Below are 22,983 nucleotides of genomic sequence, written 5' to 3'. Positions count from 1 at the left end.
TAAATTCTGAAATTGCAGCTAGTAGCAGCAGAGAGCCAACCAGGGCCTGGAATGGAGGAGGATGACAGGTTTCGTCACACTAATCTCCGACATCCTTGCTTGTAGAGGCAGTTTCTTCTCCCTCCCCAGGTCTGGGATTATTTCAGATGTCAGTTTAAATGCATCGGTTATCGGATAATTTAGCGGCTATCCATCCATTATCAGATGCCCCTACTGTCTGGAAGTGCCTTTTGCTTTTTCTACACAAAATTTGGACAAGACCTTAGATACAACCAGCTGACAGCATGTAAAGGAGTGGAGGAGATTAACCATGCACACACATCAATCATTTCTGGATTAAATGTCAGCTGCTTTTCTTTGTGTTTTGTAGGCATATCAGTGAGCATATCCAGGCCAATTTTTTTTTTTTTCTGGGGACCCTTTCCCTTTTTTTCCTTCTTATTTTTTCTGTTCCGTTTGTAATTTGGTGTGTAGGCCCCTGGTCCCCCAAAGGAAAGCTAAACCGACCGATAGGTTGCTAATATATCGGGGAGGCAACTGTGACAAATTCCTTTTGTCTCCGCTTTGCTGGTACTTTATTACCCAGACGAGCAGCATAGCCTGGAGATAACGATTCATCACGCACAGCCGGCAACCATAGACAACGCCTTTGGGCAAAGTCAGCGAGGGGCTTTCATATTGAGAGAGAGGGTGTGTGTGTGTGTGTGTGTGTGTGTGTGTGTGTGTGAGAGGGGGTATACCTTAATTGGCAATGGAGTTTTATTGCATTAGTAGAATTGCTGATTACAATCCTGGACAGCATCTTATCACGTGTGCATTTAAAAGCTATAGGTAGACCTTGTGTTTGCCTATAGCTATATGCCCATAGCCTAGCTATTTCATAACTAGTCTTAGTGGCAGCCCATAATAACTCAGGGATCTTTATTTAAAAAATAACAATAGAGTGAATGCCCTTATGTTTTGCAGCAAAATCTTATTAGATAAAATTGGAATGATCCTGATGGGAAAACGGTCATTGCAGCAGCAGATAGAGAGATGTATTATAAATAGGGCAAAAGTGTCCAAATGAAGACACTACAAGCATTTAGAGAAAACAGGAAGCATGAGCATTTAATTCAAACACATCTCATTATATATATTTTCAGAAACAGTGTTTCTCTTTGTGCAATGACATCTCAGATCTAACAAATGGAGAAAGATGTGGATGGTTGGGTTTTAAAGATGTTTAAAGGTGCCCTACCACAAAACCGTTTTTACTTGTGTGTTTTTTTCTGTTAGGTCCATATGTGTTTTTGTTATGTTGTGAATGTGAAAATGAACTGCTACCTCCTCTGTCAGCTCTAGCAACTGAAAAGAAATATGTAGAGAAATCAGGCCAATTACAAAAGCTTGTCAGTCTGATGTCATGTAGCCGGAGCTCATTCCTATTCATGAGCTCACCCAGAGTTGCTGGCTAAAAGATACTGATAGCCAGGCTCTCATTGGCTAGCACTTAGCCAATCAGAGTCAAGCAGCTTAGCTCATTGAATATCAATGATAATGGCACAAATTGAGCTGAGTCTTCCTGCAGGCTTTCTATACCACGTTAGAATGGCTTGAAACAAGGTAATCAAGGCATTTTATCCACAAAATATGTCACAGAGTCCATGCTGGAACTTCAGACATTACCACAAAGTAATGAAATATGTGTGGCAGGGCGCCTTTAAATACATTAAGGCTGAACATTAATTTTCTGGATGCTCTTTTAGATCTCTGTCTGGTGATCAAAAGAAAACATTTTCAAAAAATGTAAAAGAAAGACTTTTTTTAACGGTTGAATAAGAGTGGCTCCTTTGTTGCTTTAATGAAAACAGAGAACCATTTAGTAAGGATTTTGTTCTGCTCAGACGTGTGTAGAAATCCAATTGTAAACTGAAAACTGATGATGAGACATCCAAGAGAGTTAAAGGTGACATATCAGTCTGAAGAGTCCCAAACTGCACATTAGAAATCAAATAACTTTTTAAAAATCATTTTAATTCCCTCATGCTTCATTATAACAGCAGCTTGTGGGAACTAATAACAGTGAATGGCCTGAATTGTTGAGAATAATGAAACACGACACTTGGTGTCTCGTTGGGTAAGCTCTGGTTGTCAGGCCCAATAAAGAGAACTGTGATATTGCTCCTGATGATTCGAGGTTTACAGTTTTACCATTGTGTACAACATGAAGGCAAAGAGCCACACGCAGGCCACTGCCATAAAAACAGGACGTGATGACTTAATGCAAAGGTTTAAGCCATAGGGTCAAAATTTCAGTTAAATGTCCTGCTTCTCAACATCTAAGGTATAAGGATTATTTTTAGTTTCTACCAAAAAATCCCATGGATCATTAGAAAATATAATAAAAACAAGAAACAACAAAGCTTTCAAATCCTAAATATAAATCTGTGACAATCTTATTATTAATATATACAGTATATATATTTGTATTTGTCTCTTATTGGTCTTTGGTCACGTTTCTTAATTTGGTCAAATTTAATAAATAACCCCCAGCAAAGCAACAAATGAATTAAAAAAAGATAACAACAACTAGTTTGTCTTTGGCTTGATAAATGTGAGGTAGTTCACATTAAGGTTGGAGCTGGCACCAAAAAGATATATTAGGCTACTTTTACTGCTGTCACAGTTACAAATTAGTATAATAAACCTGCACGATATTGTTTAGTTTTCTTTTGTCAGGGAAGAGTGTAAGAACTGAAAATAATTGGACTCTTCTCACAGACCAAATGGGGGCATGGTTAAAGAATGTATTGGGAAAAGTATTGAGTGTAGGCTACTTGCTAAAACTAACAAACTTAAAAAAAATTATCATCAATCTTTCATTAATAAAGACGGCCTACCATCTGAATTTAGGGGTCTTCTCTAAAATGAAAATGTTTTGGGAACCCACTACGTACAAATAGTACAGAAGCCAGATTAATCCTAAAAAGTGTCAAATCAACAGCATGCTTGTATTCAAATCCTGCTGCAGTAGGCCTGAATATATATAGGCCTAACAAGGAATTGGCTTATACATAATATTATAACAGTAACATGCACATGGCATCTAAACTGCACAGTAAAACAAGAGACATGTGTAAAATGAAGACACTACATGGTTTAGAGAACTAAACATTATTAGAAAAACATCAATTCATTTCAGAGATACAGCGTAACGGAATATAGGAGCCAGCTCTCCGTGTGAACACTGATTAATCAACACTTAGAAATAGAATGTATTGATATGACAGACGTGGTAAAGTTTGGGAGCCCTTGTGTTGGTGGAGCTGTATAACTTGGCTCGTGGCACTAAAGGTGGCGCCCAATCAGACACCACAGCCGTGCTGCTGACATCACCAGCAGGGAGAGAGATGTGTCTGAAAGATCCTCTCAAACATTATTTTCCGCCTTCCGGCCCATAGATCTCCCCGGTTTTGCATAAACGGCCAATTACCTTGTCAGTAAGCTGATCAGTAGCTCGGTGCATCCTCTCGTCCCAATTCATTTGATCGTAACGCGCAAACATAAACAGGCCTACTAACAGCCACACTCGCACTGTTCTCGTCCCTGCAACGTTATTGATATGGCCTAGAATCCACACAATTGATTTTTATGCTTCCCTCTAGCCACCTTGTGCAGTCGAGAGATATCTTTATTCGCACGGAAAGTGAAATAAGTGCGTAATAAAACGGTGATGTATTAAATTCGTGTCGCGCTTTTATTGTGAGCCGTTTTTCATTTTTATTGAATTGAGACCTTGGCGATCCGCGTCGTCGCTTCGGGCGTTGAGAGGTTAAATAATTTGTGCAAATCAGCAACAGATTTGGCTTCATGATGCGACTCCAGCTGCTAAATATCTATCTATCTATCTATCTATCTATCTATCTATCTATCTATCTATCTATCTATCTATCTATCTATCTATCTATCTATCTATCTTCTCTTTTTATTTTCATTTGGTATGTAAATCCTTCATTTTACTCCTGGGTCTGCATGTTGTTTCCTATATGCTACAGGCGGTGTAATGTCCCTTTTGGTTGGTTTACATTTCATTACTTTGTGATAATGCACGTTGGAATGGGCCTATCAGTGCCTTTAAATCAGGCCTCTAGTCTGCACACTTTCCGTCAATATCAGTGGATTTATGGCTTCATTGTGTGCAACAGATTATTGCTTCAGTGGCTTTCTCTCTTTCTCACCCACATATAAATCGAGTCCACTATATTGTTGTATCTGGTAGGACACCGTGGAACCTGCCAGTAACAATAACGGGATACCATTCAGACCCATTCTGCAGAATGATCTGCAACTGGCCATTTCGTTTTATAGTCGCTCCTTGTTCACTGATCCCAATAATCTGAACTGGTGTTCCGGGGAACTCTAGAGGTCCTTGGACGAGTTACATGAGTCCATGGGTGAATATGTGTCCGGTTTAATTGCACAGACAGCGAACACAACAATACACCCGTGTTTCATTGCTTCATTGTAAACAAAAGTGCTCACCTGCTGTCAGGTTCTGTACCCAAAAAAACGCAGCAGGGGTCTTCTCAGGTGGCAGAGTTCCCAAAGCGCTTAAATGTCAAGGCTATAATTCATTGCACCACTTTGGGATTACATATGAGAAACTGTTTAATCAAATAACACCAAAGAGCAAAGCTATTAGGAAGCGTCTCGGAGAAAAGATTAAAGGCTACACTAAAATATCAAAATCAGCTAAGCATTTACAGGAAAAGATTCATAAAGATACAATAAATATTCTACAAGTAATACATAGCCTAAAATAGCCTGAAAATCTATCTTTTCTGACGTTAGGAGAGAAGTTTTTTTGTGCCTATTGTTACCTTTAAATGTTAAACTAAAACATAAACTCCGTGAGAATGACCTTATTCAGAATTTCGACGCGTAGACGAGATAACGTTTGGAAACCGCTTAACCAAATCTACAGCACCACTAAAAGGCACACAAGCACCTTTTTAATACCAGTAAAGCTGCAGAAAGCTGCGGCTTCTTTAAGACATCCGAGCCAAACAATTGCCCTTCCGAAGAGGAGGGAGCAAGGGTGGGAGGAAGAGAGTAAGTGAGGGAAGGAGGCGAGGTTTGGCCGAATGGCAGCTTTTACGCAGAGGGTTGTCTCACCTGCTGAAACGCACTCCAGCATTCAGCACAACAGAGCCATCTTTCGCTCTCATCTCCAATTAATATCCCCTCTGCGAAGTCAACGCTTCGTTTTTCGCCTCTTTGGGTTTGTTTTGTTTTGTCAATGGCATTATTTTGATTCGAGGAGCTCGGGTGTCCTACCATGCCCTCTGTGTATGGATCGTCTCTGCCAGAGTAGGCGAACAAAGCGCATCAAGCCTCTCCAGAGAACTGACTACTCCCCAAAAACCACGGATTTTTGTCTGTAAGTACTCAGGATAACCATCTTCAGCTGTTTTTGTGGTTGTTGTTGTTGTTGTTAGGTTGCAGTGTGTCTAGTTCACTGGGAAAGAACACGCTGTTAAAGATGGATACGCTTTTTCTTAGCCCGATGGATAGGCGTTTCATTTAGGGAACACTCGATCCCAATGCTGGACAAAAATAATGGCAAGATTTTGGAAAGCGCTGGACACGTTACTGGTTTCCCGGGAGTAGAACAGGCCTGTGTCAATGCTTGAGAAACCAAAAACAGCCCAACACTTCAGCGCGCGCATACATACCCAAGACGTGAATTATCATATGCCAAAAATACATCCGAGCACTGATAAAAATATAGTGACAAACACATCACCGGCAAAATAAACTATGGAGCACACCGGGATCGAGGAGGTGAACCAGACGCACCAGCAGCAGCATGAGCCCATCAGCTTCGGGATCGACCAGATCCTCAACAGCTCGGACCAGTCCAGCGGCTGCATGCTACCCAACCGGACCGGCGACCCGGATTACGCGCTGGCCCCCAACGTCTACAGCAACGGATACAACAGCGTCTACAACCCGGCCTGCTCAATGGCGGCGGGTCTGGCCGGGTCCTACAACGTCAACATGAACATGAACGTCAGTATGAACATGAACATGAACGTTAACGTGAACTCGGGCGGCGCCGGAGGGGTGATCAGGGTTCCGGCCCACAGACCCATGCCGCCTCCGCCGCCGCCCGCCGCTGCTGCACCTCATCCGCCCCCTTCGGCACATCCGCCATGCATCGGACCCGGCATCGCCTCGGTACCCGGGATGGGGATGGGGAACGCGGCCAACTTCACCTTCCCGTGGATGGAGAGCAGTAGGAGGTTTGCAAAGGACAAATTGACAGGTAAAACAGAGTTTCCTCGTAATCCCGCAACACCTGTAGTCTGATTTGTGTTTCCTATTATAAAACAGGTAGAGGCCAAAATATTACACCAATCGCTCTAGATGCACCTTCACCTGCCTTCCACACCGTCATAATGAGCCCAACAACTCCGGCGCACAGTAGGCTAATAATTGTATATTTTTCTCACGGCATTACAGGTGTGAGTTGTGATACTTCAGACATTTATGTTGAAAACTGGCCCTGGACTGAAGTGTACCGGATACACTGGGGCTAATAGCTCGGGAGAGGGGAGCCGATTTCATCGTTAGGTTGTAATCTCTAACGAATCGTATATGCACACAGAGTCAGTTTTATTATGCTGGAAGGGCAGCCTGATAAACGGGAGGAGAAATTGCCATGGACATGCTGATGAATCAGTATTGGACCATCACTCTCCATTTACAGCGGATGACGGATAACGATGCTCTCCGTCTTCACATGGGGATGAATGGTTTTTTCTCTCGCACGTGAGCCAATTGAGAAAGCAGGAAGATGAGTCATAATAGTAATAACATATGGCAGGTTAACATCTAACAGTGGATAATAACAGTTTGCACATTTATTATTATTATTATTATTATTATTATTATTATTATTATTATAATTCCATTATTAGTTTTATACATTCACGATGATTGTCTCTGAGTGATGTAGCATTTTTATATTAGGCCTACAGATACATATTAGGCAAATTAAATGCAATGCCTCAATAATGTGTAGCTCTTAAATAAATCTGCATTTTCACATTATACTCTTAAACACACTCATTCGGTTCTAAAAGTAGATTTCCCTTTGCCCTGCTGCAATCAATAAATGCCATGATGCAGCAATAGTACAGCTTTGTGGATACATTTTGAGTTTATTTTTTTAACTTAATAACCACTAGATTTTCAATTCATTTTTATTTCATATATGCTGAAGTCAAAACTTTACAAATAGCCCAAATCATTTCTTCCTTACAATAAAACAGAAATTATGATACTTACAGTAAATCATTTTCTTTCTTTCTTTTTTTTTTTTTTACAAGCCATGAGTTCTACTCTTTTCAGTGCAAATCATGTGCGTTACATAATCAGAAAAGGATTAATTGCCACAATAAATTACACTTATGTGGAATTAGCCTTGGTGAATGGTGCACACATAAAAAAACAAACATGTTGAACATGAATAGGTATTAGTTTATGATGTGCTTCCACATGACATGAGGACGTTTTCTTTTAGCTCCAAATAGTCAGACTTTACTGCACTCTTATTATTTGTATACTTTTGCAGCCTATTTTATAATATATGATAATAATCCCCTTTTCTATTTCAGTCAAAGAGAGGCTTCCATTAGGCTACCTATTGTTTTTTTTGGCAAGGCCAATCATACACACTAATAATGTCCCAGTGTTAGCCACACTGCTAATTATCTGCTTCCTCCTGATAAAGTAGCCAAGCCGTTCTTTTAGTCTGTGTAAAAGTACATCATAATAAAAAATCAAAAAAGATATATGACAATAACATGCCAGATACAATTTTAAATATTCTCTTTAGGTTTTCTGGTAATCAGACTTTATATTAATATCTCTTTATTAATTTAGTTGTAGGAGAGGGTGGCTCCGCTGGTCTGTTCTCATGACCTCATCCTTATGAAGATGAAAATGAAGAACATCATGGATTTTGTGCCCCCCCCCCCCCCCCCCTTAGCTCACCACCCATTAAATATTCACTATTCCATTCTTTCTACCCGATTAATTATTAAATACTGGGGGACGATATGTCAACTGCAAAAAGATACAGTGTAAATATGCTTATCAATTCTACTCATGGTCACCGAGGGCCTCTCGTTTAATTCCTCTCAGCTTTGTGTCGCTGTAATTATTTCACAGCTTATATCTTTCCACTGTATTGATCAGCCCAGGATCAGCAGCAACACACACACACACACACACACACACACACACACACAGAGACAGAGAGAGAGAGAGAGAGAGAGAGAGAGAGAGATTTAACCTGCTTTGTTTCATATAAATGCCTTAAATCAAACTGACTATCATTCATCCGTCCTGGTGGGCACAGTACCATTTCAAATATCTCTCTCTCTCTCTCTCTCTCTCTCTCTCTCTCCTCTCTCTCTCTCTCTCTCTCTCTCTCTCTCTCTCTGTTTCTTGTTTCTTTCTCTCGACGTTTCAAGTTGAAACCGGAGGAGAACCACGGCCCTTGCAGCTTTAAACACCTAACCATTTTGCCAAAGGCTTGCAGCTCTGGCAGCCCAGCGAGCTTTGCGCATGGGATGTAAGCGAAACCAAACCGCACAATGGACGTCTCTCGGTTTTCACCCCTTGCGCGCGCGTCCTCGTGGCCTAAATTCACGTTCTAAATCACGAGAAATTGTATCAGACTGACGCAAAGGATTAAGTTTAGAGGACTAATTTCATCCAACTCTAAAAATAAGACGCGTTCATTCACCAGTGGGCTTATGTTGATAACCAACGTCTCTCTGTATTTACTCAAGGGCTTCTGGACTGATTATTGCATTTTAATTAGAAATATATTTCTTATTATTCTATCCCAAATAGCAAATGTGACGTTCTCATTATTGTACATTTTATTTTGGTTATTGTTATTATTCATATAAGGCCATAGGGTCATTGTGGTAAAATAAAAACGTGATTCTGGATTTTATTTGAGTTAACATTTTCTCTATTATTTAAGCCTGTTTTAAACTTGTTCAACCCTTAGCAACGGTTTTAAAGACAATCAAACATATAAAAAACACATGTAAAAAAACGCCACTAACAAATAGCGGCATATCTGTCGTAACAAGAAAAGAAAATAAGCTATAGCTAGCTAATTTAATCAATGATAATTGTATAGGCTAAATGGGATCACATGTTCTCAAAGTTCTTTACAGACCAACATATCCTGTCAAATTAGGAAGTTATAATGTGGACAGTGTAAATTCATACGAGAAAATATACAATGGTCAAAAACTAATCCAATAATCAAATCAAATAACCCGCCCTGTTTTTATTATTATAATGATAACAGTAAGAAAAAAGAAGAGAAAATAATGTGCACCGTTTGAGCATCTTGCCAATAAACAGAACCATAATCCAGCATCTGAGGCTCTATAGGCCACGTAGCACCGATAAAAAACATAATTAAACCCTTTTTTTTCTCTTCAATAAATCTCTTTCTGGGTGTTAATGGCAGCAGGGCAGAAACATGTGACTTCATCTGCGCTCCTGTCCTCGTGTCTCTACGTTGTCCTGGTTCTCGGTGTGACAGAAGACAGAAGACAGTGTCCCTGCCTCGTGTCCCGTATAGTGTAATAAATAGCAATGTATGTTCATGTTATATTTCAATATCCCCTTTAGAATCCTTCACGGGTATATATTTATTAGATTGCTACAAAGGTAATATCCGCAGTGGGGAAGGGAGGCGCTGTCACCGAGAAGCGTTATTAAGTATAGGTGGTTTTATTATGGGAAACATATCCTCCATGGTAGCATTTCATTTTTGATATGCTTATGCTAAATTGTATTACCCAGGCAGCAGATTTAGTATTCTCTCCCATTTCCTTTTTTTTTTTTTACCATATGAAGAGGAAAGAAAAAGTCAAAGCGTTTTGCGATCTGTTTGTTTTTCTTTTATTTACTTATGGGAACAACATTTTCTCTCTTTCTGATAATAGTAAATGTTCGGATGTAGTTTGCTGGCTAATTATCCTTTCCATAGTCCAAATACCCAACTAACTTTGGATCGGAAAGGAGTCACAAAAGGGTGAATGTAACAATTTTTCTTTTTTTCTTCTTTTTTTTTTTTTACCACAATCACGTTTTGTCTCGTGGGATTTAGAATCTCTACAGCAATATTGTGTCATAGAAAACTACAATTAACTGTCTTTAATATTTAGGCCTTCACGTAGACTATAATTTTGCTCTCATTTTGAGAGATTTTTTTCATATTGCCTTGTACCTTTTATGTAGTAATATTATTATAGCCCACACATTATACTATTATTATTATTAATATGATCATTGTTATAAATAATAATAACAACCTATGTATAGTATATAGGCTAAAATAATAATATGTAGTCTACTTTATATGTAATATAAAGAAACAGTGAATACATTTTAATGCAATAAGAATTCAGGAATATTATGGGATGTTTTAATTCATGTAATTTCGTTGGGACTGAGGCAGTTAGGCAGGAGAGTCTTTTAATTTGATGTTGGTTTATTAAAACCAGTCATGAGCTCCAAATTTACAGCATTCCTTGTCCCATTCAAGTAGCTTACAGTCCTGACAATACTAGTAATGGATACATCTGAAGGCATATCTGATTCCTGATCGCTCTACCACCAGACAAAAAAACATCAAATTGACTGATGCAGTACTACCCATAGCATCACTGTATCGTATATTTCTCGGCATTTTGCCCGCTGTGAGGCAAAGCTTTTCTGCAGTTGGCAGGTTTGAAGGCTCCTGCTGCACGTTAAGTTCCGCTTGGGTTGCCTCTGAGCGTGCTTGTATGTGCCTGGCCCATTAGTTAGCTCACAGATGGCCTGAAATAGCCATCTAATGCAGTATTATTTAGCCAGACCTGCCGCTGGGAGCAACAACAGGCCTGTTCGCTCTCAGCATGTGACCCGTAAGGCTGCACATAGTTTCTGGCAACAAGACACCAAGAAAAAGGAGCAATTGCAATGTTCAAATGTACATATTTGAAACACCAAGGAGAGGTCACCATTGGAATAAGACTGGGAATCATAGAACATTTAAAAATATACCATGAAGTGCAATGAGGTCACTTTAAACTCAGTATTAAGGGCCACAAAGGTGCTACAGTCTGCTGTGAGGACCTTATAGAAATATCAGGTACATCATGGGAAACTATAAAACTCATGATTAAATACCACAGATGCCTGTTTATGTCCCGAAAGGAATATTAAAAGATAGCATTACCATGTTTACTATTATTGAGCACCAGTGCAACACATAATGTGAAACCTGATAATAATATTATAGGAATATTACCATAGGAGATTAAAAATAATAATGAGAGGAAGAAAAAGAAGACATGAATGGACAACATAAATCCAGCACAAAACACAATAAAAGGTAGTGAGTTTTCATTTCAGGCACTAAATTTGCATTGCCAATGTACACTCAGGTCATGTTAACTTAATGTGACCTACTGTAGCAGCAGTTTGCAGCCATTTATCTTTATTTACAAATCATTTGCTTGCGTACGCCTCAATTTGCCACTCGTGTTCAGCACCATCAGGGGACGTCGCCAGCTCCCTGGAAACGACTGCCGAGCGCATAATAGCTTCATGTTCCATTTTCCATTCAAATTGTCATCGTCTGCGTGGCAAATGAATTTTTCAGGGCGCTGAAACTCTGCGAGCAGCAGCACGTGGCCCTCGGGGGACACCTATGCAGATGTTTTCATATTCATTTTGGCTTCTGGTGAGCTTTTCTGACAAAACAAAAACAAACCAACACCCTGTAAGACATGAGGCAAAACAGCTTGCTGGTGAGGAATGACAGCGAGAGAGAGAGAGAGGGAGAGAAAGAGAAAGATTTTTTTTTTTTTTATTCTCTCAGTGACTTCCAGTCTGCCTCAAAATGAGAATGTGGCTAGGGAGGGGATCTATGGCCCAAAACGATCTCATTACATTTGTCGATCTTCTGTTTACCCATGGCTGACAAAATAGACAGGATTCATAGATATTTTATGATGCAGGAGAAAAGTTGTTATTAATACCCAGATACAGTAAAATGTGAAAGTGAACCACCAGGCAGTGAGGCACAGATAGAAGGAAAACACATTGGCTCACACAGTGGCAGGGTGCAATTCATATTTCGTGACACAATGACAAAGCAGTTGGGAAGACACAAGACAGTCGGGTTAATATTATATATATACACAATTTGTTTAAAAAAATCCATAATCATTACATCAAATTTAACATCGATTTTAGGCATTCTATTCCGCAAAAAAGATGACTATATGTATCAATTGGTATACTTTTGCATGATCAATCCTGTATTATTGTTATTAGGAGTTTTAATGACAAATGATTAATGTTTAGTATGATAGATTGTTTGTACCAAAAATGTTTATATTTTAATCTTATTGGTATGGTAAAGAATTCTTAAAACAACCAAGATGTTACTGTCCAAAACTGTACTGTGCTAGATTGAAGGACTATGAATAATAGTTAGATTGCTGGTTGTTTTATGTAGGTTGTTATTATTATGATAGCAGTTATGAAATCATATTTTAACCTTCATTGACATCACATTGCCAATTGGTTAACAAGTATGTGCTTGATTTATCTCTGTAAGTCTGCTAGTTGTAACATATTGTTTTAAATGGCAGATGTGTAATTTCTAAATGCTAACATTAAGAGACTAGCAGTAAATGACAATAAAGTAGACTCTGTTCATCATTCAGACTTCCTTCATGTGATTAGCTGCTATGCGTTGGCGCCCGCACAGCGGCTGCTGCTGCTGTGCTCCAGATGTGGGACCTCACTGTGTCACCCTTTCCTTTAGGGGAGCAGGCAGAGGAGAGCCGAGCTGGAGAGGCCACAGGGGGGCCGGGGCCTGCCGGGTCCCTCTGTCCTCTCCCCAAGGGAGACATCGGCAGGGTCCCTGTCTGGAGCACTATGGAGACATTAGCTAAATGCTATTACCCCGAGCTCGCTCACCTGCGAGACGGCAATGGCCTTCTAGCAGACTATCCTTTTCCAAAGGGGGCTTGCCAAGGTGAGTCACCCCCTCCCCCCAATCAACCACCCACCTTCCCTACTTCACCCATCTGTGTCACAGCTGATTTTGAAGTGCATCCCTCGAGTGCTATAGAACTTTTTTTTGTCTTTGTCTTTAAAAATGAAGTTGTAGTTTAAATCTTTATTTGTACTGGTCTTTTTCTTATTATTTAACTGTTGGGACCCATTTTTTGCCAGTTTTAAGCAATAGATTTTCATGAATTATGTTTGCAACTGATGCTCCCTGAGATTTCTAAATGTCTTTTTGTGACTTTTCTTTGGACTTCTGGCAGGGGAATATTAGCTGTAATTGCGTTTATCTCCTTAATCTTCTTGGCAGTTTCTGGGCCTTCTCTTAGACTCCCCAAACAACACTGGCTTTTCCAGACTTAAGACAAAATGGACAATCATTTTATCTAACCATGGACTGGAAAAAAAAACTAAAATGTGTTTCATGAACAAACAAAACCTCAAGGGAAATAAGTTTATATTTCAGAAGCACAGATCAGGTTTAGAAATGGAAATAACTACTTACACTAATAGTTATTAAATAGGCTAATGAACCCTTATAGTCCAAACACCTCAAAAAAACTCAAATAACCTCATCATTTCTAATGCTAACATGGATGTTTTTAAAGCTGACTTGCATGATGTTCAAAGCAATCCACCAATTGCTTAAAAATCATAAAACAAAATCAATCTTTTGGCCTTTTATAGCTGCCCTCTCACCCTTCTCCGTGACCCGTCGCATCGGCCACCCTTACCAGAACCGGACGCCGCCCAAGAGGAAAAAGCCTCGCACCTCCTTCAGTCGAGTGCAGATCTGCGAACTGGAGAAACGTTTCCATCGACAGAAGTACCTGGCGTCGGCTGAGCGGGCCACCTTGGCCAAGGCCCTGAAGATGACAGATGCACAAGTCAAGACCTGGTTTCAGAACAGACGGACAAAATGGCGGTAAGATTTCAGCGAGGTGCTTCTTCACTTAAAGTGTTTTCTAATGCAATTCGATCTCCTTTACTGGTGTGAAAGTAGAGAACAGGGAAGCAAAAGCATAATAATTCTGTCTTCTACGTGCCATATTTTGCTCATATCGTCCACCCCTCATGATCTACTTAAGAAAAACAAAGAGGCCGTGGTGGATTTTTTCAGAAGCTGTTTGTCTTTATGAAGGCAGGATGTTCACTCAGAAGAGCCACTCCTTCATCCAGTCTTTCTTGTGCCGTAAATCGACAGCCCTGAATGTGTCTGTGTTTTGCTCTTGGGTCCAAAATGCTTACCAGTGTTTTACTTTAAACACGAGTAAAATGTCCCGCAGCTGAAGCATTTGAGGCGTAGTACAACACAACACCTATTTTGCTTAGCTTAGCTGCCAGTCGAGGCCAGTTCACTTGACCAAGCACAATTACTCGTGAGCCTCCTGAAAGGCCTTTTAGAAACCTGCTGTCCAAAGCAATACTGAAACACTCACAGGAGGAATTGACTGCCAAGTCCATAGACCAAAAACACACACACACACATACACACACACACACGCACACACACACACACACTCATTCACTTCATTTTCTAACTGTTGTTTATAGCCATTTGGAAGTAAATGAGTAGGAAATCACATTATGAAGCCCTGCCCATAGTTAAAGGGACAGGACACATATTTTATGAGCATATTACAAACAGCTAAATGGCCTGTTAGGGTTTTAATGTTTAAACGATCCTAAAAGCTTTTTAGAATGAGTTTTGAATAGAATACACATAGAATACACTTAAAACACTTTTTTTGGGCTTGTTAATATTTATCACTTTGTTTATAGGCTTATTTGCTCTAAACAAATATATTATATGGAAATTTGGATTGATGATCCCTTTTAAAATATTTCTTTTATTGGAAAGAATTCCAACAATCACATCTTGTAGCAGTAAAAAATAAAAGCCATATATTCACTAAAAGATTAATAAAAAGGAATTGTGGTTGAAATAAAAACCACCAAAATAAATCCAAGACTAAATGGCATGTCAGAGGGAACAAGGGAATAGGCTTAACTTGTTTTTCTGATTTCCTAGTTTTGCTGAGATTTATGCTATTTCCCTGTAGTGTGCACCTGGATGAGCATGAGGGATGTCTTTGCGTGACGACTACGCTAGTAACAAGAGGATGATCAAATCAGCAGCCAGGGAATTAGATTATGATAATGCTGTTAACAATAATGTGTGGCTAATGGATGGAGGTTGGTGTGCATGAAAGAGTGTTTTAGAGGTGCGTTTTCCGCCTGTGATTTCTACCTGCCATTTGTATTTTGTAGTTAATGCCGACTGCAAATTTGTTTCTCATGGTTTGTATTATTAATAACCCCAGCATAATTTCAAAATAGCCTTGTAAAGTGTATATTGTGGCTTAATCTGTGTTGCTGATAAGGACCGGTCAGAGTTCTTGACTGATATTAGCAAACACACACACACACACACACACACACACACACACACACACAGAGGAGTAAATGTCCTAATTACAATAATAGTCAATTTCAATGTAAGGAAACTGCCATTTATCTCTAGCTAAATTTGGAACTTTTTAGTTCCTTTCCCAGATTTATTTTCTCAGCTCACTTTGTTTAATTATATATTCCTGCATACTCAAAGTTTGCCGATCACTAAAAGTTAAACACTGCAACTTTACCATGAAAACCACGCACCGTTTTAAACACACAATTTCTGTGTGTGGAAAACACCCATCTGCTACTTTTCAAAACCAGCATTATGTTACAGAAACAATTCTTGGTATCAGCAACGATCAACACAATATACAGGATGTATGGTACTGTTAACATATGCTGTTCTGAAAAAGAAAACAGATGTAACATTTCACCTTGAGGCAGGAAGTGTCCTGTACCTCCTCCTCTTCCGTTAGTCACGTCCCCTCACCCACACCTGTCACTCGTCGTGATCAGCTGTCATTTAGCCTGAAGCTGGAATAACTGGCACAGGTGTTGAATAAACATACAGTCAAAGCAGCCAGTTCGCAAATGAGCACATTTAATTTGCAAATTTCTTTCTGGATCTTTTTTTTGACTGCACATATTAATAGCCCTGACAGGCTGCCAAAAGAAAAGAAATATACACCTTAAAATGTCTTAAATCATATTATTTATTAAAATATTGAAATATTTTCTAGGCTTGAGGAGGTAAAATTATCCAATAATCTACAAGAAAAAAAATAAAACATTTATTATCTCACAATTCTTCAGATTTAATTTGCGTCCCCTGTGGGGTCCGGACCCTCAGGTTGGGAACCACTGCTTAAATATAAACCATCCTGTCTATTTAAAAAAAGAAAGTTCTATTACAGCTTTATAAGGATATAACATAAAAGCAATACTGTTGTACATACTGTGGTTAATAAATCTTGTGTACATATAAATTAACATGACGTGTCTTATATCTTTCTCTGTTCCCATTTGGTCTCCCCCATCCACCCAGGAGACAGACTGCAGAGGAGAGAGAGGCTGAGAGGCAGCAGGCCAACCGACTGATGCTGCAGCTTCAGCAGGAAGCTTTCCAGAAGACGTTGAGCCAGCCTCTGCAGCCGGACCCGCTCTGCCTGCACAACTCCTCCCTGTACGCCCTGCAGAACCTGCAGCCCTGGGCAGACGACAATAAGGTGACCTCCGTCACCTCCGTGGCATCTGTAGTATGAGCGTGAGTGTGTCTGTGTGTGTGTGTGTGTGTGTGTGTGTGTGTGTGCGTGTGCGTGTGTGCGTGTGAGAGATTGTGCGTAGAAGAGAGGGAGGGAGAGACAGACAGAGGGAGGGACGAAGGTGAAAATAATCTTTATCAAAGTGTCATCAGTGTGAATGGACAAAAGAGAAGAATCTCTTCAGTCCGTTTCTGACATGTTTGACGTTCAAAAACGCAGCGCCATTATGGGATTGTCGTAATTACGGGAAAATGATGCTTGCTTTGGAAGAAAATAAATAAATTAAACGGACATTGTGCTTCCTCACTCATTGATCGTTACCAGCAACATGGGGGAGCGTGTGTAGAGAGACACAGCTATCTTTTACTGCCAAGACCTACAAAACACTGTATGCAGACTTCACAGCACAGGAGCCGCACCGCTGTTTGTCAAAGTTAAGCAACTGTTATCTTAAATATCTAAAGTATGTTGAGTCATTTTTCCTGCCTTACACCAAGTTTCCACTTTTCCTTCAGCTGACGGTCTAAAAGAGAGGAGGGCACTTTATCCATAAGTGCCAGGAAACAAATGGACACCTCTGTACATGCCCAACTATCAAGACTGTCCCCTCTCTTGCCTCTGGATCCCTCACGAGGCAGCAGAGACTCTGCCAATAATGGCAAAAAAAAAGACCTCGTGTTTTTCGCTTTTGACTTTGTACAATGTAGTAAATGCATGTTTCAACCCTTTTCTGTGTGCACTCGGAGGCACCATTGAAGTCAGCTGCCATTGAGGTGGACTGCGGTGGTCAAGTGGTAGTGGATTGGTGGAACTCCTGATGACGAATTCCTCATTATTATGTTCAATTTAAAGGTGTTTTATATTAAATGATATTGTGACTTTTTGAAAAGAAGACAAAGATTCTCTGTTCTCCTTCCCTCTCTTTGTCTCTGGTTGGGTCCTTTCACTCACTGCCTGTTTGTCGTTTGTCACCATTATGAAAACCACACAAAAATACTTTATGATTCTAGTGAGCTAGTTAGCCTCATGGGATATAGCTGTGATTACACATTAAAGTTTCAAACCACCCAAAGGTAAGATACCACTGCATTGTATCAGAAGGACAGCGCAATTCCTTTTTTTATCCATAAAAACTGATGACTACAGCTCCCAGGTGTGAATGTGAAGGAGGGCGTTGCCGAAAAACAGCAAGCGGGCTCAGCAAAACCCTCCCTGGATAAATAAAGGTTTGAAAACTGATGCCAGATCAAATTAGAATGAGAGTACAGCAGAAAATACACGTTGTGCTGCTGCCAAGGGAACATGTGAAAGCCTGGTTTTTATTTATGTTTTTGTTTTATTCCAATGAACTTCCACAAAGGATGGTGTGTTTCAAGTTTCTGTCCCTTGTCAAGGTTGTCGCACCTTTCTACTTTTCTTGTTGGAGTTTGCATGCAGTCAGCACAGGGCAGCACAGTAAGCTATCAAGGGCAGAATGTCTTCCTGAAGAAGCCTGTTGCTGCCTTCATTCTTGCGTAGTGTGAAAAACAGCTCAGATGATCAGTCATGGTAAACGAGAAGCTTTCTATGAGTGGTTGCATTACGCTGTGCTTCCGGCTAATCAGTTGACACCTATAGGAGGAATGGAAATCTCTGCCGTCAAACAATCACTCAAATACCAGTAGCTGACTAACTTTATCATCACATCTTTGTTGTTTTGTATTCAGGTTGATGCTTTATAGTTGGGATGGGAGTTTCTTTAAAGCAAGTTTTTTGCAGCAAATATGAGTAGATGCTTTAGGAAAATGTATAACTTTAGTGAACACATGTATTCAGAAATGACAACAGCCTTATCTTTTAAAAAACGCACCCTTTTTTGGGGGATGGTGGCTCCCCGAACCATTTTTGGTATTGGCTTCAATTGTTTACTTGGTGAATCATGGCCACATAGACACCAGACAGCCGTAAACATTTGTTATCACCACATCCACCCTATCATGAAAATGCTTATCACTCAAGTCATAACAAAAACGACGCTGTGGAAGCAGAGTAAACACATCATTCGGGTTTCTTGCACGTAAATAAGCCTCCACAACCATGAACGTCAGAGGAAATGAGCCTTGCTATGCCCACCTTGTCTGCTCAACAGCAAGTCACTAGATTCCATTGGACTGTGAGCTTAATACAAGCTTCTTGTTAATCTTGGCCGTGCATCCTGCTGACAAATATCTATCACCTTTATGACATATTTAGCTTTGCAAACTCCAGGGTAAACATCTTGTACCTTTTGTTGGGATGTCAACAGCATCTGGCGGCTCCAAGTTGTTGCTCGGAGCACACTGATGATCTGGTTCGAAACAGCTGTCTGCAGCTGCAGCCACCCCCAACAACCCTTCGCCTTCTCTGAAACACAGCGCCTATGTTTAGTCAGTTTTTAGGGCGTCTTGCCTGGTTGGGATCCTGTCAATAGCAGTCAGTTCCCCAGGTGACGCCTCCTCATCCCCCATTTCCCCCGCTCCCTTGTGCTTTCAACTCTCTGTCTCGAATGCCTTGAAGACGTGACTTGGCCCATTTTAGAAAAATTCCTTCCTTTATTGTTTTCAAAACCGTGCATTGTGTTTTGCTACAGGTGCTTAAAGATTTTTTGTCTCATCTGTTGTCATGGCTCTGTCGTTCCTTTTTCTCCCCACTCTCTCTCACGCTGCCAAATAGCCCGGTCCTTATCCAATAAAATGTCACCACACAAGCTGAACAAGAGAGGCTCCGGGTATATCAGACTTCCTATCAAGCACTCTGTTTTGAACAGTGCCACCAAAAGAAAAAGAAAAAAAAAACTTCTCACCACATATGCTGTGTTGTTCTCTGTGTCACGCTCCTTCGGCTCCCATCAGTTGTTTCCATTCTTGAGAAACTTAGTCAACATTTTAGTCATTATCAGGCAGCTGTTGTGGCTTCAATGATCAGTCACGTTTCATTCATGAAGAGAGGCTGATTGAGATGCTGGCAGACCTCCAGAAAATGTCATATTTTACATGGAATTGTAACATTACACGGTTTATTCAGACAGTCCAATACTCAGCTATCAGGGAACAACAACAAACATGTTCAATAATTTGTAATTTGTTGCATTTTCACAGATTATCTAACACACATATTACGACTTTAAACTGTAACCATAGCTATAACTGAGACTTCTATAGCAGGGGGTTTCAGCATTTTTTTTAAGGCAAGGACCCCTTAACTCAAAGAGAGATGGATCATAACACATTTTTATGAAAGGAAGTTGCATATTGAACTGAGCCTACAATAACTTGTAGGGCAGCTGAAGCCTTTGTTTCATAGAATACTAAGCTATTCAAATAGCCTATTAATTGTTGCCATGCTTTTATTTATCCATGGACTACTTTAGATACAGGCCAGTAAGTAGATGGGATTACTATTAGCTAATACTATTTTGAATTCTTGTAAGACTTTTTAATTTTGAAAGAAAAAATCTTTCAAAAATTAACAATAATTTGGAGGCCCCCATGAACTGACTCTGAGGACTCCTCTAGTGGTCCCCGAACCCCTGTTAAGGATCTCTGTTCTGTAGGAAAGAGTGTTTATATACTGTATGATAAGCATGTGAAACCAGAAGGTTCACGCGTACTTGAATCAACATAGTCCCACAACCAAATCCAGACAAGAACTTTCAGTATTCATTGTATCTGTTTTACTGACACCTTTTTTACTTCATACAAAGCAAAGAACTTTGAATAGGACTGTTAAAATGAAGATTAGTTGTAGTTTACTGAGGATCTGGTTTATTTAACCGACTGTCAAAATGTTCTGCAGCACCTCAACAGTCTTACCACACATGACTAATACGAGCAAGTGTGCTATCAAAATTATTATTTTGATATTGATATCAGATGTAATATTATCAGTCAACAGTTCCAACAACCATTTTCAGGCCATGAGAGCTGCTGCACTAGATTCTGGAGAGAAGCATGGGACTGCCAATCTCCGTTAGATCACTGCTTAATGTGTTGACATGTGAGGCTTTGTTGACAAAAGACTTTTATGGTGGACTTCTGCCACGGCCTATTAGTTTGAGTTACTTTTAAAATAACAATTGCATATTGCAGAGGTATTCCACTGTAGAGGGACGAGTATACAATACATATGTGCAATACTTATTCATAAACAGGTTTTTCCATGTGGGAGTAACTAGGAGTGGGGACAAATGAAAATATTTTTGTTCTAGTAGATGTGAAAAACAAATTACACGTTTTAACTCTGCTGATATATTACATCATGGGCATTTCAAAACTGATTTTCCCACAGCCATTTGTAAATTAACCTTTTCATAGATCACCCGACATTATTAATGATGACTCAGAACCACAATGCTCCTGTGATATATGTTATGGTCCTGTGCTATTTAGATTAGTCTTTAAATGTATTATTTCTCAGGAAATACATTTTATACTTTAAGATGTCATGGGACTTCCTCTAATTTCCATGAAGGTAAACTTCCTAGTTGGACTGTCTGTTTAAAATGATGGTCACTGGTTTGGGCCGATTTCTTTCTTTTTTTTTTATCAGGAGAACAAAATATATAATTTTAATGCCAAAACTTGAAATCAGTCCTCTCCTTTAGCAATGCCTTTACACAAGAAGAAATCTACAAACATTTCAAGTATGTGTTTAAATAGAAGACCAATTACTAGAGCGAAAGAAAAGAAAATATAAACATATGGGTTTGTACTGACAGTCATCATATTTGGGATATGCGGTTTAATATGATGCTTATTAATTATTATTATTATTTGGCTGCTGTAGCAGGAACATCCTGGGGCAGCTGAGTCAAGTGAAAAATAAACAACTCTTTCTGCAGTTTTACAGCATGACAATGACTAACTCTATCTGCCGACATGTATGTATATGTATGTACATATGCTACAGGCATAGACATTCTTATATACATCCACAACCAGTTCCACATATTCATACAGTATGCATAAAAGAGTACATTCAGGGACAAAAAGTACACAGATGTCACCATCTTTCTTTAAACAGTAGTGTTAAATAAAATAAGCACTAAGGCATTTCTAATGAGTCATTTTGTTCTGCTAATGAAGCATATAGAAATGTATACTTTACGGGAACAGACTCTGTGGTGATGGAAGATGACTAAGTAAATATAAAAGAAAGTAAAATGATTGTATGTTTACACCTTCAGGAATCTTTACTAAAGTGTGAAGTACATGTGTTGAGTAAGTCCATGGACAACAAAATCATATCTTCCATGACAAGGGATCTGCGGACGTGTCCTGGCAGTCTGTGGCACATTAAAGCCTTCTCAAACGTTCAGGCATGCATGAAGACAACTCATTCCTTTTAGGTAATACTGGTACTGTGGATCAGTGACTCCACACCTGTTCAATACGGGCTGGCTATTGACACACTCTTAGGCATTCATTATGGTTAGAAAAACATTTAGCATTGAGCATTATTGAGCTCCTGCTTCACTATTAGATTTCAGCTATTTTGTTTTAGATGCCTGTGTCTGCGCTCTGAGATGTTTACTCCTGCAACAGAAATTAACTAAAGTCAAGCACTTAAGGAATCAAGGTGAAAGGTGGCCCCAAAAAGTGCTGAACTAGAAGGCCAGAAGCCTGCAGCACGCAGTTGGTAAGTCCAACAAGGATGTCCAACTTCCAAATGGCCTTAATTGAAGCCCCTGCACATATAAGAACCTGCCTGCAGTTCCTTTGAGCAAAAGAGTGACTCCTAACCAGAGGGTTATACTCCTCTAATATTAAGAGCAAGACAATAAATATAGTATCAAAAATGGAAAAAAAAATCTAAAGTGCTTTTATACAATAAATAAATGAACTGAGGAGCTTTGAAATGTGTAACAGTCTTGGTATTTGAGCAACATATATGATTAATAATCTGATTTATTTTTGACTACTTCAAATCTATGTTTACAATTTATATTAACAAACCAAAAAGAGGAAAGCGTTAATACATTCAAAGCTGTGTTTTGTGTGCAGTTTGAAAAGTTTCATAGGTTAATTTATCTTCTGTGTAATATCTGAAACTTCAATGGCTCTCTGTTTTATTATCAAAGGCCTCAACTGCCCCCTGGGCTACACTTTTAATATAACTGACCAAAGTCCTGTTTTATTTAGTCTAAACAGGACTT

The 22,983-nt window shown here is 39.6% G+C and overlaps 1 protein-coding gene and 1 long non-coding RNA gene across 5 annotated transcripts; both read left to right on the top strand.

Annotated features, from left to right (window-relative positions):
- Window positions 1-5,113: 5,113 nt before the first annotated feature.
- Window positions 5,114-17,709, top strand: tlx2 (T cell leukemia homeobox 2). Of its 4 annotated transcripts, XM_034884266.1 has the most exons (6): window positions 5,115-6,310; window positions 12,905-13,117; window positions 13,837-14,074; window positions 16,595-16,775; window positions 17,136-17,244; window positions 17,327-17,709. In XM_034884266.1, the coding sequence occupies exons 1-6, from the start codon at window positions 5,803-5,805 to the stop codon at window positions 17,362-17,364; spliced, it is 1,287 nt and encodes a 428-aa protein (XP_034740157.1). In that variant the 5' UTR covers window positions 5,115-5,802; the 3' UTR covers window positions 17,365-17,709. The 4 variants fall into 4 exon arrangements, with proteins under 4 accessions (XP_034740160.1, XP_034740157.1, XP_034740158.1 ...); XM_034884269.1 differs by lacking the exon at window positions 12,905-13,117 and having other exon boundaries at window positions 5,114-6,310; XM_034884268.1 differs by lacking the exon at window positions 17,136-17,244 and having other exon boundaries at window positions 5,117-6,310.
- Window positions 7,416-10,471, top strand: LOC117952141. The gene is made up of 3 exons (XR_004658319.1): window positions 7,416-7,520; window positions 9,556-9,561; window positions 10,458-10,471. It is a non-coding gene; the product is annotated as an uncharacterized LOC117952141 (long non-coding RNA).
- Window positions 17,710-22,983: the final 5,274 nt, after the last annotated feature.

The sequence above is a fragment of the Etheostoma cragini genome, chromosome 10 (assembly GCF_013103735.1).
Source record: "Etheostoma cragini isolate CJK2018 chromosome 10, CSU_Ecrag_1.0, whole genome shotgun sequence".
NCBI classification, from domain to species: domain Eukaryota; kingdom Metazoa; phylum Chordata; class Actinopteri; order Perciformes; family Percidae; genus Etheostoma; species Etheostoma cragini.
This window is presented reverse-complemented; position numbering and strand designations above follow the sequence as displayed.

What these genes read in the sequence shown, in the direction of transcription:
- tlx2 (XM_034884266.1), top strand. Translation starts at nt 5,803, where the DNA reads ATGGAGCACACCGGGATCGAGGAGGTGAACCAGACGCACCAGCAGCAG. An exon ending in TCCAAAGGGGGCTTGCCAAG is followed by an intron (nt 13,118 to 13,836) that starts GTGAGTCACCCC and finishes GGCCTTTTATAG; the next exon opens with CTGCCCTCTCACCCTTCTCC. An exon ending in AACAGACGGACAAAATGGCG is followed by an intron (nt 14,075 to 16,594) that starts GTAAGATTTCAG and finishes CCATCCACCCAG; the next exon opens with GAGACAGACTGCAGAGGAGA.